Source organism: Desmodus rotundus, chromosome X (assembly GCF_022682495.2).
Source record: "Desmodus rotundus isolate HL8 chromosome X, HLdesRot8A.1, whole genome shotgun sequence".
NCBI lineage: Eukaryota > Metazoa > Chordata > Mammalia > Chiroptera > Phyllostomidae > Desmodus > Desmodus rotundus.
The window spans coordinates 9,364,174-9,379,642 of NC_071400.1; the positions used below are offsets into that span (position 1 = coordinate 9,364,174).

Here is a 15,469-nt window from a genome sequence, read left to right on the forward strand (position 1 = left end):
AGTTTTTCCACTAATGGCTTTTTTCTGTTGTATTACCTGATTCACGATCCCAATGCTTTTATTTGTCGTGCCTCCTTAGTCTCTTTCAATCTGTGACAGTACCTCTGTCTTTCTTTGTTTAAACCTTTGAAGTGTATGTGTCAGTCATTTTGTAAAATGTCCCTGAATTTGGTTTTGTCTAATGTTTTCTCATGATTAGATTGAGGTTATGCAATATTGGGAAGGATGTCACAGAGGTGCTGTGCACTTCTCGGTGTAATGTATCAGGAGTACATGATGTTAATATTCCTTATTAGTAGTGATATTAACCCTGTCATTTGGTTAAATCATTGACACACGTCATAGTCAAGGCCCCAAAAGATAATAATTTTCCCCTAAATTAAGAACCCTAACAGAAAGGAAGGCTCATATAGACATACCTGAAGCTTGGTGATGATTTCTTGTTTTGTGACTTCCACCAACTGATTATCCTCTACTGCAAAGGCTGGGAAGGAAATAACTGAAAGTAGACTAGCATCAACCTCTTTGGATGTTGAAGCCCGAGGGAGTATTGAATTAAGAATAGACTAAGAGAAAGAAAATCAAATGTGGCACATTAGTGAATAACTCGGGGTTATAAAACTAACAGATTTAGTTTCAAAAGATTTATGTAGAAGAGGATCATTCAGAAGAAAATGTAAACAGTATTCAATAGTGATAGCTTTAAAAACTAGCTATTTCTGTAAGTTATCCCTTGTTTCAATCCTACTCTCAATGCTTTCCAATCCTGATTGTTAAGCAGATGCTAATGGATATAGAATACTCTTAACATCATTATCCCATCTACAATCCTGTTATTCCACAAGCACCTATTAAGCATAAAGATAAGGGAAAATGTAGCTGCTGAGAAGTAGGAAATGGAAGGCTCAATTCATTATCCTTTATATTTATCTTTCCCATAAGAAATTTTGTGTTTTTACAATTAGAAGATGAGTTCATATTCACTATAACATTATGGGTGTCTAATCAGAGTTTGGAGAAGGAAACTCATCTTGCCAATGAGAAGAACCTTAATCTTTCAATGTACAGAGTAATCCTAAACAACACTGAAGATATGCATTTACCATTTAAACAATCTAAACTCCAAACATTTAAAACTGGGACAAGGGAATGTTTCAGAGCTACTATCAAGAACACTCAAAAATCAATCATGCCTTATTCTCCTGTTATATCTAGAAAAGGAGATACTCAGGAGCAGGGTCCATAAACTTGATATGACAACAATGAAGAATTCCACTGAAGAATACTATAATGAGATCCCTTTATAACTTTGGGTGAGAAAACAGGACTATGATTTATGTTACTGCTAATGTCATATCAAGCTTATCTCAGTATAGGATGTTTGATAAGTCATTTTTGGCATATGGTAATAAATAAGATTATGTATTCTCAATCAGGATTCTTTATTTTAAAGTCCTTACTAAGTCTGAATCTGGGTTAGAATAAAATTTTCTGTAATGTGATCCATTATTTCTTACCTGGCAGTGCTGTACTTCATCAGCAAGTACGTGAATAACTGATTGGGGTCCACCTTTCACACCAAACAGATTCAATTCATCTAATGCTTCCAGGGCTGCCTGTGAGGAGCAAAGAAGGAATGGTCAATGTCAGCATTAAAAAGATATATATTTCTATTCCCTGTATCTCAATATCATAGCAATGCACATAATGTCATTTTAAATATGTTCAGCAGAACATAAAATACAACTAACATTCTTTTTAAAAAGATTTTGTTTATTTTTTTTAGAGAGGGGGAAGGGAAGGAGAAAAAGAGGGAAACGTCAATGTGTGGTTGCCTCTCACGCACCCCCTACTGGGGACCTGGCCCACAACCCAGGCATGTGCCCTGACTGGGAATCAAACCAGCAACCCTTTGGTTTGTAGGCCTGTGCTCAATCCATTGAGCTACACCAGCCAGGGCTACGATTAACATTCTTTATTCCAAGAGGCCTTTGAGTTGTTCTTTTCCTCTCATATTGTCCCAGAGACAGTTAAGATGGAGGTTGTAGCCATCCTTTCATGATAGAAACCCTCAACAGATTCAATATAGAAAAAACATACTTCAACATAATAAAGGCCATGTATGACAAACACACAGCTAACATACTCAACAGTGAAATACTGAAAGCTTCTCCTTTAAGATCAGAAACAAAAAATACTCTTACTCAACATAGTGTTATAAGTCCTAGCCAGTGCAATCAGAGAACACAAACAAATAAAAGAATCCAAATGAGAATGAAAGTAAAATTGTCATTATTTACAGATGATACTATCTCATATGTAGAAAAACCTAAAGACTTAGCCAAAAAACTAATCAATAAATACAGTAAAGTCGAAGGACATAAAATCAGCACACTGGAATCAGTGGTGTTTTTGTACACTAACAACAAAACACCTGAAAAAGCAATTTTAAAAAATCTGTGCCATCCACAATAGCATCAAAATCAATAAAAGAGTTAAGAATAAATTTAACCAAGGAGGTGAGAGGTCCTAAAATTTATATGAAACCACCAAGGACCTCAAACATCCAAAGCAATCATGGGAAAGAAGAACAAAGTTGAAAGCCTAACACATCATAACTTTAAATTATATTACAAAAATACAGTAATTAAAATAGTATGGTATAGGCATTAAAATAGACACATAGCCCTGGCTGGTGTAGCTCAGGGGATTGAGCACAGGCCTGTGAAACAAAGAGTTGCTGGTTCAATTACCAGTCAGGGCACATGCCTGGGTTTCGGGCCAGGTCCCCAGTAGGGGGCATGTGAGAGGCAACCACACATTAATGTTCCTCCCCTTCTCTCCTTCCCTCCTTCTCTCTCCTTCCCTTCCCCTCTCTCTAAAAATAAATAAATAAAATCTTTAAGAAAATAGACGCAGACCAATGGAACAAAATAGAGAACACAGAAATGGACCCTTGCATTTATGGTCAATTAATATTTGACAAGGGAGTGAAAAAAACTCAGTGAGAAAAGGATAGTAATCAATAAATCATGTTGGGAAAATTGGATAGCCACATGCAAAGCAATGAAATTTGATACCTATCTTATACTACTAACAAAAATTTGTCCTCTTTATTCTATATATTACTATTTTGCTTTGAATTCTACTCCATTTGATGTTTGCATACATAGTCACCCATGGGGTTTTTTTGTTTATGTTGGCCAGACTTTGCCTATCTTTTCTATTTTTAATATTTCTGTATCAAATTGTCATGTTGGAGCTCTTATAGGTAGTATAGTCTGAACTTCCTTTTTTTCTCTTTTAAAATCAACCTGTGTTTTTGCCCTTTGTTAGGAGAAACAAATTAAGTCATGCATATTTATCATTATAATAGATATGTTTTGATCTGATTCTTGCTCTCCTATTTTATGCCTTCTTGCCTTTTCCAAATATAACAGCTGTAATTGAGGCAGTGGCAGTGGGAAAGAAAAGATAAAGCTAAGTGGAAAGGTAATAATGATGATGATAATGATATCGGGAGTACAAGAGAGTGTGGGTGGCAGAGGACTGAGAAATAGTTTCCTGATATCAAGCTTTGTCAAATGCTGTATAGAAGGACAAAAGACCTCCTTTTGTTTGTTGTGTAATGGTAGAGATGATGAGCTTAGTTTAAGATATGTTCTCTGAATTCCTTGTGAGATATGTAAGTAGAGATATGCTACAAAACCAATTTGGATATATAAATCTGGAGCTTATGAAAAAAGTCTTCACCTACATGTTCATAGTTCTATGGGAGAATCTGAATTTTGCCTGTAATTTAAAAGAACAATTAATTTGATGATGGTCCATATTCATGCTAAGCCTTTATCTATGGCAAAGATGTACCAGACTTCCTTCCCCCATACCGGGGACAAACAAAGCAAGAAAAATTACCTTTGCCATTCCAACTGAACTGGCATTCAATTCTGAGATGCCTTGGTTGGTCTTGTCTCCACGTTCCCATATACCAAAGTCCTGGCATAAAATAAGCAACATTCCATTAGAAAATCATCACTACTAAATGCTTACTAGATGCACAAATGTTAAATAAAAGGCACAAATAGTAGGTAATTTGCCATACTTATGCTTATTAAGGGTATGCCAATGACTTGGGTTGCTCCCACAGATATTTTCCCAGTAACTTTAAATTCTAGGATGGCATCCAAGAAGTTGCAGGACTCCTGGACAGTTTAATTGTAGTCAAAGTGTGATTAGGCTTTCCAAATTTCCCTGGCCAGTTTCAAATTCAAACATGTTGTTTCCTTCTCAGACCCTTTCACTCATATGTTGCCTGCTCTGCTTCCTTTCTTTAATATATTTCTTCCCCAGCATTTTGTTTTAGAGTTAAGATGATTTCTTCATAAGAAATTATTTACATAATGCTTCATCAAAAATTTTGCTTGTAATTCTTGGCCCAATACCAGTGACTTACTGTCTTCCCTTCCTTCCCTCACACCTTCCAGCCAAATAAAATTCCAAATGAGCAAGTAGATACCACTCTCTTTCTGTCCTCCCCAACTTTAATCAGCAGACTTCTAATTGTCTGCCAGAGAATACCAGCATCAAATACTAAACTTTGACATTGTGGAATAGAGCTACGTTGTGTTCTTATCAGAGGTTAAGCTCTCTAGGGTCAATCAACTAGATTAGAGTGAATTATAGCAGGGAAATATGCCCAGCTCCCTACACATTAAAGTTCTTTAATCACTTTCCTGGACAGAAAATATTCAGGAAATTAGCTCAAAGTTACTCAAAGAGCAGGTAGTAATGAAGTGGGAAAAAAAGATTAAATTTTTAAAAATAGGATTCCTAAAACTTGTTTCCAACCTGGAATATCTGAATATTAGATTGATAAGAAAATCACATGAGGCAGAGGAACCAAGATGGCGGCGTAGGTAGACACACTGCGCCTCCTCGCACAACCAGAACTGACAGAAAATCGAATGGCAAGGGGGACCGACACCAAGGAAATAGAAAATAAACATTCACCCAGACTGGTAGGAGGGGCGGAGACGGGCACCGGGGTGGAGAGGACTCGCGTGGCTGTGGCGGGTCGGAGACTGGCGGAGTGTGAGACAAATGGCACAGGCAGTCCGAGCACTAGCAGACCCTGTGGCGCCACATTTGCACAGATAAACCCAGAGGGCCAGACTCAGAGTGGCAGAGAGTGGGGCAGGCAGAGTGGCGGGTAGCACCCTGCGGCACCACATTCGCCCACAGATAAACCTGACGAACGGCAGGCAGCGAAGCAGACTGCGCAAACCAGGGCTCCAGCTCGGGGAAATAAAGCCTCAAACCTCTGATTGAAAGCGCCCCTGGGGGTTAGGGCGGCAGCAGGAGAGACTCCCAGCCTCACAGGAGAGGTTGTTGGAGAGACACACAGGGGCCTAGAGTGTGCACAGGCCCACTTACTCGGGAACCAGCACCAGAGTGGCCCAGTTTGAATGTGGGTAACAGAGTGAAAGATTGAAAGCCGGAGAAGAGTGAGGCGGGTGCCATTGCTCCCACTCGGCCCCTCCCCCACGTACAGCGTCACAGCGCAGCAACCAGCATTACCCCACCCCGGTGAACACCTAAGGCTCCGCCCCTTAAAGTAACAGATGCGCCAAGACAGACAAACAAACAAAAAAAAATGGCCCAAATGACAGAACACTTCAAAGCTCCTGAAAAAATACAACTAAGCGACGAAGAGATAGCCAACCTATCGGATGCACAGTTCAAAGCACTGGTTATCAATATGCTCACAGACTTGGTTGAGCATCTGTTCGAAAAACAGATGAAAAAATGAAGCCTATGCAAATAGAAACAAAGGAAAATGTACAGGGAACCAATAGTGATGAGAAGGAAACTGGGACTCAAATCAATGGTATGGACCAGAAGGAAGAAACAAACATCCAACCAGAAAAGAATGAAGAAACAAGAACTTGGAAAAACGAGGAGAGGCTTAGGAACCTCCAGGACACCTTGAAACGTTCCAACATCCGAATTATAGGGGTGCCAGAAGGAGAAGAGGAAGAACAAAAAATTGAAAACTTATTTGAACAAATAATGGAGAACTTCCCCGATCTGGCAAAGGAAATAGACTTCCGGGAAGTCCAGGAAGCTCAGAGAGTCCCAAAGAAGCTGGACCCAAGGAGGAACACAACAAGGCATATCATAATTACATTACCCAAGATTAAACGCAAGGACCTACATCCTAGATTACTGTATCCAGCAAAGCTATCATTTAGAATGGAAGGGAAGATCAAGTGCTTCTCAGATAAGGTCAAGTTAAAGAAGCTCATCATCACCAAGCCCTTATTATATGAAATGTTAAAGGGAGTTACCTAAGAAAAAGAAGATCAAAAATAGTAACAGTAAAAATGACAGCAAACTCACAGTTATTAACGACCACACATAAAACAAAAATGAGAGCAAACTAGGCAAACAACTACAACATGAGGGTTGTCAATAAGGGAGTGGGAGGGGGAGAGGGGGGTAAAGGTACAGAGAATAAGTAGCATAGATGATAGGTGGAAAATAGACAGGGGGAGGGTAAAAATAGTGTAGGAAATGTAGAAGTCAAAGAATTTATAAGTATGACCCATGGACATGAACTATGGGGGGGGAATGTGGGAGGGAGCGGGGTGGGCAGGATGGAGTGGAGTGGGGGGGAAATGGGACAACTGTAATAGCATAATCAATAAATATATTTTAAAAAAAAATTTTAAAAATCACATGAATTGGTTCCAGTAGAAAAGTATGTTATCAATCAAAATAGGATAAAAAACAAATATCTCTGTGTCACTAATCCCTACAGTTTAACCTAGTTCATGCTTTTTAGAGGGTTTTTTGTTTTTTGGTTTTTTGCTGTGATCCCTACAATCTTTTTGTGATTTTTCTTCACATGGGTCTTTTCTCCCTAAAGGTATTCCACATTTTATTTTATTTTATTTTATTTTAATATATTTATTGATTATGCTATTACAGTTGTCCCATTCCCCCCCTTCACTCCATCCTGTCCACCCCCTCCCTCCCACATTCCCTCCCTATAGTTCATGTCCATGGGTCATACTTATAAGTTCTTTGGCTTCTATATTTCCTACACTATTCTTACCCTCCCCCTGTCTATTTTCCACCTATCATTCATGCTACTTATTCTCTATACCTTTCCCCCCACTCTCCCCCTCCTGTTCCCCCATTGATAACCCTCCATATGATCTCCATTTCTGTGGTTCTGTTCCTGTTCTAGTTGTTTGCTTAGTTTTCTTTTGGTTTTAGCTGTGGTTGTAAATAACTGTGAGTTTGCTGTCATTTTTACTGTTCATATTTTTTATCTTCTTTTTCTTAGATAAGTCCCTTTAACATTTCATATAATAAGGGCTTGGTGATGATGAACTCCTTTAACTTGACCTTATCTGAGAAGCACTTTATCTTCCCTTCCATTCTAAATGATAGATTTGCTGGATAGGGCAATCTTGGATGTAGGTCCTTGCCTTTCATGACTTGGAATACTTCTTGCCAGCCCCTTCTTGCCTATAAGGTCTCTTTTGAGAAATCAGCTGACAGTCTTATGGGAACTCCTTTGTAGGTAACTGTGTTCTTTTCTCTTGCTGCTTCTAAGATTCTCTCCTTATTTTTAATCTTGGGTAATGTAATTATGATGTGCCTTGGTGTGTTCCTCCTCGGGTCCAGCTTCTTTGGGACTCTCTGAGCTTCCTGGACTTCCTGGAAGTCTATTTCCTTTGCCAGATGAGGGAAATTCTCCTTCATTATTTGTTCAAATAAGTTTTCAATTTTTGTTCTTCCTCTTCTCCTTCTGGCACCCCTATAATTCGGATGTTGGAATGTTTCAAGATGTCCTGGAGGTTCCTAAGCCTCTCCTCATTTTTCCAAATTCTTGTTTCTTCATTCTTTTCTGGTTGGATGTTTCTTTCTTCCTTCTGATCTACACCGCTGATTTGAGTCCCAGTTTCCTTCCCATCACTATTGGTTCCCTGTACATTTTCCTTTGTCTCTCTTAGCATAGCCTTTATTTTTTCATCTAGTTTTCGACCACATTCAACCAATTCTGTGAGCGTCCTTATTACCAGCATTTTGAACTGTGCATCTGATAGGTTGGCTGTCTGTTCACTGCTTAGTTGAATTATTTCTGGAGCTTTGAAGTGTTCTGTCATTTGGGCCATTTTTTTTTGTTTGTTTGTCTTGGCGCAGTGTGTTACTTAAAGGGGCGGAGCTTTAGGTGTTCCCTCGGGCGGGGTAACGGTGGTCGCTGCGCTGTGACGCTGTACGTGGGGGAGGGGCCAAGAGGGAGTAATGGCGCTTGCTCCACTCTCCAGCGGATTGCAGTCACTCCCTCTGCTACCCACAGTCAAATTGGGCCCCTCTGGTGCTGGTTCCCAAGTGGGTGGGCTTGTGCACGCTCTAGGCCCATGTGGGTCTCTCCAACGACCTCTCTTGTGAGGCTGGGAGTCTCTCCTGCTGCCGCCCCAACCCCCGAGGGTGTTTTCAATCAGAGGTTTGAGGCTTTATTTCCCCGCGCTGGAGCCCTGGTTTATCTATGCGAGAATGTGGGGCCGTGGGGTGCTACCCGCCACACTGCCTGCCTTGTTCTCCGCCACTCCGAGTCCTGCCCTCTGGGTTTATCTGTGCGCGAATGTGGGGCCGCAGGGTCTGCTAGTGGTCAGACTGCCTGCGCTGTTCGTCCCACACTCTGCCAGTCTCGGTCCTGCCACAGCAACACGAGTCCTCTCCGCCTCGGCTGCCTGTCTCCGCCCCTCCTACCGGTCTGGATGAATGTTTATTTTTTATCAACTTGGTGTCGGACTTCCTTGCCGTTCGATTTTCTGTCAGTTCTGGTTGTGCGAGGAGGCGCGGTGTGTCTACCTACGCCTCCATCTTGGTTCTCACTTTTTAGAGTTTTTAATAATTTGAATGGGAAAACTCTTGACTCAAAGGGTCAGACTAATGATCGTGGTAGGAAAAATATGCTCTTGGCTAGAATCTCTCATATCATCATTATCAACAAAAATAGCTAATTCCTACATAGAGCTCACTACATAGTTACATAATTCTAAGTAGTCCATCTAGAGAGGTACTTACCAAATTTTCCATTGAAGCAGATACCCAAGGAGTCTAGGAAATGGAGCCTAAGCCACACCTTGGTATTTTACCTTAAATATCCATTCTAATTTTACTCCATATTGGCATTGACAATGTACCATGCACTAACCTATAAACTTTACCCTACTATCTTCCTTAATCATTACATTTTATAGATGATAAAACTGAGGTGCAAAGGGAGGTTAATTGACTCACCCAAGGTCACACAACTAGTAAGTGACAGACCTGGGATTAGAGGCCAAGTACTCTCACTCCAAAGCCTACATTCTTAACCATAGTTCTATATGGCCCCTTGATAATATAAAGAGAACAGTGAAAATTACTTTCAATAAACTTCTTATTTTGAATAACTTTATACTTCCAGATAAATTACAAAGATAGTAAAAGTGAGTTCCCACACACCTTTCACTCAGCTTTCCTTAATGTTAACACTTTGACATATCATAGTACAACTGTCAAAGCTAAGAAATTAACATCAGAACAATACTAGTAACCAAATTATGGACTTGATTAGGATTTTACCACTTTTTCCACTAATACTTTTTAATATTCCAGGATCCAAGCCAGAATACCATTCTACATTTGTTGTGCTTCCTGAGCCTGTTCCAATCATTTACAGTTCCTCCAGTCTTTTCTTCCATGCCATTGACACTTTTTGAAGATTCGTGTATTAGTGGTCAAATATTTTATAGATTTCCTTCAATTTGGGTTTGCCTCATGTCTTCTCTTACTTAGATTGAGGTTATGAATTTTTCGCAAGGATACTACAGACATTATGCTATGCCCTTCTCAGTGCATCATATCAGGGGACACACAATGTTATGTTTTATCACTGGTGATGTTAACCTTCATCACTTGGTTAAGGTGGTGTCTTCAGGGTTATTCCATTGTATTGTTACCATTTTCCCACTTGTAATTAATAAGTATTTTGAGATACTTTATAACTACAAATATCCTGTTTCTCTTCCAACACCCACTCACTAATGTAGCATTGCAAACCCTGAGAAAGAAGACACCTACTAAGAAGGGCTTCTGATGGCTAACTGGGTTCAAATTTAAAAAAAAAAAAAAACAGAGCCAAGCAGCCATTTCTACATAGGGGCCCCTCACTCAAACTGCACTTCAGGGAGAAGCCTGCAGTGGACTGCCTGCTTGCACTGTGTTCCTGCCATCTGAGCCAGTCCTTATAAAGAAGTTCCTGGAATCCTATTTCAACCAATAGAACTGAGGCTTTCCCTATCCCATTGGAGCTGCACAGCTCTGACCAACCAGAGTGACTCTATTCTGACCAACCAGAACAATGCTTTTTGGACCAATCAAACTGAGAGGATTTGGAGTCCTCATTTGCATGAGGACAGACCAATTAGGGACCAGAGATGTTGACTTCTGTCCATATAAGCCAGCTCCCCTCTGGCTCCGGGAGTGCACTTTCTCTTTCCACCAAAGCTGAAGACTGTGTTTTTCTGGCTGAGCTGAAACACTGAAGATGTCTCGCAGGAGACTGATGCAAGCCAGAGCAGACTGGCACAGAAAGGAGCAGACCAAAGCATGGTGGGGTAGACCAGTGCAGTGCAAAGCAGAGGCAAGGAACAGAGCAGAGCTGTCTGGACAGAGAAGTGGCTGTCCTAGCACTGCCTCACAGTTGTGCTGTTTTCACAGCTGTGCTTTTTTTATAGATATGCTGTACCACAATTGAGCTGTTTTGCACTGCACCCCAAATTTGGGATTCCTGTTGGTATTGAATTGGTGCCAGTGACCATCAGTTGACAGTAACCATTAGTGTGATTCTTGCCTGCAAGAATAACTAGTGGTGTTTCCATGGTGATTTTCTAATTCCTTCATTACCTCTGGAGTCATTAATGGCCATTCTTCACTAAGGAGGAACTGTCCTTTCTCCCCCATTTACTTATTCAGTTGTTTATATCAGTATGAACTTACGGATATTTAGGTTATTCACTGGGTCATAATAAAATGTTATTATTTATTTTCTTGCTCCAATTGTTTCAGTTTTGGCCTTAGGGAGTTTTTCCAGGTTTGACCTGCCCCATTCTGTTTTGAACACTTCCTCACTTTTGTGACTACATGATACTCCATCATGTAGTGACAAATACAAGATATGTCATCTTGTATTTTCCCCATACCAGTCCAGGAATCAACCACCTCTCTATGGAATTCTACTTTCTTTTATTACAGAATGATAGTTACAATCCTAGACTTGAGCAATGGTGCTCACTGTCACTGTGGTGTCATTGTTTCTAGGTCTTCTCACTGAATAGAACTTGAAAATATCCACATGTATACATGCAGGTGCATGCTAACACATGTACATACACATATACCTCAGACCCCTTATATTTATTTCTGTATGTACCTTACATCACTTTTCACATCAGATCTATGAGTTAAAGGTATAGGAAGGTCAGCCATATTTATCCCATGGCTGGCCTCACCTGCCCCCAAACTCAGTTCTACACTAGTTTGTGCAGCAAAGATTAGATAGAGTACCAGAGGCCACAAATATTATTAATTCTACTCCTGAAACCCTTAGCTGCAGTGGAGAGGTCAGAGAACCCTGAGTTGAACCCTGGACCATAGCAGGCCTATGGCACAAGAAGGCAAAGAGATCAGTCAACAAATGTCTGCTTGCATAAAATATGTGTATGTTCGACTTAACCTTCTGGCAAATATGGAGTGACAGGTTCCAGATTTACCCTCCCACCTAAAACAACTAAAAAAACTAAACAATTAAGTTAAAAAACTGGACTATTTATGATATAGCCATTTTCAATACAATGATATGCAATGCAGAACAATGATCCCTGACAGAGAAGATGTTAAATATTTTATGATTTAATGTAAATTTACCTCATATAGTAGTTATAAGAAAAAGTAACTAGTTTGAATAGTAGATACTGAATCAATGTCTACAGATAATATTACACTCCTGACTAAATGTTATTTCTAAGTAGCTAACTAACCCACACTACTCCGTAGCCATCTTGCTCCTGTTCGAGACCGTAAGTCATTAGAATAAGACTACAATTTAGCCCCAGACTGTCAAATACATGCCATCAGATATTGTACAGTTTGCAATAAATGAAAGCTTAGCATCTTGACTGTCTTGCCTCTGTTACTCCTTTGGGAAGAAGGTAAACAGAGGATGACAGAGGTTATCAAAGAAAGAAGCTGAAGGCAATTTTTGCCAGAAGCCTTATAGATTAGTTCACTATAAGGGACAGCATTAAAAAATAAAATGGATTGTCCAGAATTTAAAAAACACCACGTTTAAAATACATTCCCAAATGGGTACTTACAGCAGTTTTATATGCAGCTTCAATGTAAAACACAAGGTTCTGTATGAAATTGACTTCATCTAGGCTGTGGATGATATGAAGTCCTGAGGAAAAAGAGAATAAAGATATAGAGCTGGTCAATGATCACTATAGGCTTTAAAGGCAGCTACAGTGACTAAGTGACCCAACTATTCCCAGGTAATCCTACTTCTTCTTAGGAATAACGGGGGGTACTTTGAATAAGAACCATAAAAATAAGATCACAAATCAGTCTTAGGCTAGTCTTCAACTAAGTGAGATAACAGCATATTTTTAACATGGAAGAATTTTAACTATTATTTGTAGGTTTTAATAGAAAGTCTCAGGCCCCTAATCCTACAGGTAACTAATTCATAATGTGTCTAAATGTCAAACCTAGGCATCTGGAAAAAGGCAAATATTTCATAAAAGAGTTGGAAAGAGTCTAAACACTGAGCAAGAAGTAGATATACATTATGATTCTTAGGAGAACTTAAATCCATATTTTTGAAATAAAAATGAGAACTGTTCTAAATGTAGGCTATACACAGATCATTACAGCATACAATGGAGTGTTTTGCATGAATTACCCACTTACTTTTTACAACATCCCTAGGGGGGGTACTTCTATTTTCTCAATGAGGCTCTGAGAAGTTATTTCGCTAGGGTCATGTAACTAATAAATAGGACTCAACTGACTACCAACTTCTATATCACTTCAGAGACTGAGATCCTAACCAAGATGCCATATTGCCTCCCAACATATACAGTATAATCCATGTTTGTTTAGAAAGTAACACTTCTCACCCTGGCCAGGTGGCTCAATTGGTTGGAGCATTGTCCTATACACCAAAAATGGTTGCAGACTTCATCCCTGGTTGGGGCACATACAGGAAGCAATCAATAGACATTTCTCTCTCGCATCGATGTTTCTCTCTCCCTTCCTCTCTAAAACCAATAAACATAACCTCGTGTGAGGATTAAAGAAAAAAGTAACATTTCTCTCCTCTCTTCTTCCTCATCTCTTATTTTTATTGAATACCAACGGGTATACAGTGAAAGTCTTCCACCCGGAATCACATCACTCCTACTCTGTCAAATCTCCTCTCTGGGGGAAATAAGTCTTACCAGTTTCCTCTGTATCCTCTCTGAGATATATTATGCATATATAAAATTTACACAAAGAGTAGTACCATACTATGCTGCACCTGGCTTTTTTCATGTATTACTCGGAGACAATTTAAAGTATATCTGCCTCGTCTTTTTTTAACAGCTACACAGCTTTCCACTGAATGCCTACTCATATAACCAGTTCATTAATGAAAGGCATTGGGGTTGTATCTAATCTTTTATCACCACAGTCAGTACCACCATGAATATCTGTGTATTTATATATCTTTGTGCTCATATACCAGTATATCAAGATAAATTCTTAGAAGTAGAATTGCTGAGTCACAGATTTATGCATTTTTTTCCAAATTTTTATTAGGAAATTTTTCAATAAACAAAAGAAATGAAAGATTTTTACAGTGAACACCTGTGTATACACCATCTAGACTGAACCATTAACATTTTACTACACTATTCCATCACATATTTATCTCTCCATCAATCCATCTCATTTTTTGATATCTGTCAAAGTAAGCTGCAAATATCAGTACACTTCTCCATAACTTCACCATGTGTGTATTAAATGTTGATAATTATTACTAAGTTATTCTGCAAAGAAGCTGTATAGTTTACATAACAAACAGCACTAACTGCCTGTTTTCTAAACCACCTCAACACAAGCTTTAATAAGTTGTTGATCTTCACCATTCTAATGGATGAGAAATAGAATCTCCTTGTTTAATTTGAAGTTCTTTTATTATGAATAAGGTATGAGTCTTTTTATATGTTTGTAAGCCATCTGTATTTCTTTTCCTATGAACTGTTTGGTTTTGTCCACCAATTTCTATTGAATTGCTGGTCTTTCTGTTATTCATACATTAATGAATATACAGTGAAAGTCTTCCACCCGGAATCACATCACTCCTACTCTGTCAAATCTCCTCTCTGGGGGAAATAAGTCTTACCAGTTTCCTCTGTATCCTTTGTATTTAAATCCTCTGTATTTAAAAAGTTAGCCTTTTGGCTATCATACGTGTTACAAGTATTTTTTCTAGTTTTTTGAAACTTGACTTTGCTTACAGTACATTTTTATTCTCAGAAACTTTTATTAAAAAGTTTTATCCCATGAATGTTTCTGATACTTTTATAGTTTGTTTTTATATTTAAATCTTTTATCTATTAGCAGATATTTTAAATCACATAACTGTAACTTCAGAACTAAAAAGGACCATATGATCCATATCATCAGACTGCAAGGTCCTCCTGATCCATGGTTTTGTCAAAACACCAACCACACCACAGGACAGCAGCAGGTCCCTGGTTCCTTTTGAGCTGCTATCCCAGTGCTAGAGCTCAGAGGAAGTGAGTCTGTGTAAGTCTGTGCACAAGTCCTTTAAGAGGAATTGCCTGGTACCCCAGAAGGCCTCCGTATCCCCCAGCCTCAATCCCTGCTGGTTTTTACAGCCAGAAGTTATGGGGACTTCTCTTCCCAGCACTAGAACCCTGGGATGGAGGGCCTGGTGTGGGGCTGGGAACTGTCGCTACTCAGGTGGAATCTCCACAGCCAAGATATTCCTCCCAATTTTTATCCAACACTGGTCGGTGTGGGACCTGCCTATTCCATGTCTCTGGCCCTCCTACCAGTCTTGATGTGGCTTCTTGTTTAATTCCCTAGTTGTAGGATGTCCATTCAGCCAGATTTCAGGAAGTTCTGAATGATGGCTGTTATATAGTTTAGTTGTAATTTTGATGTGGTTGTGGGAGGAGGCAGGTACCACGATTACCTACGCTGTCATCTTGACTGGAAGTCAAGTATGCTGATTCTATTTTCTGCCAACTCAAATCTGCTAAGACATTCTAGTGAATTTTTCATTTCAGTTACTATGCTTTTCAACTCCAGAATTTCCATTTGGTTCTTTATTGAT

General features: G+C 39.4%; 1 protein-coding gene across 2 annotated transcripts in view; it reads right to left on the minus strand.

Moving 5' to 3' along the window:
- Positions 1–15,469, minus strand: part of PHKA1 (phosphorylase kinase regulatory subunit alpha 1) — a 126,539-nt gene that overhangs the window by 97,469 nt on the left and 13,601 nt on the right. For both annotated transcript variants that reach the window (XM_045191249.3, XM_024555291.4), the window contains exons 5-8: positions 12,438–12,520; positions 3,916–3,996; positions 1,518–1,616; positions 420–566 (exon numbers count right to left, since the gene is read on the minus strand). In XM_045191249.3, the coding sequence (XP_045047184.2) occupies positions 420–566; positions 1,518–1,616; positions 3,916–3,996; positions 12,438–12,520 (410 nt within the window). The remainder of the gene's footprint in view (positions 1–419; positions 567–1,517; positions 1,617–3,915; positions 3,997–12,437; positions 12,521–15,469) is intronic.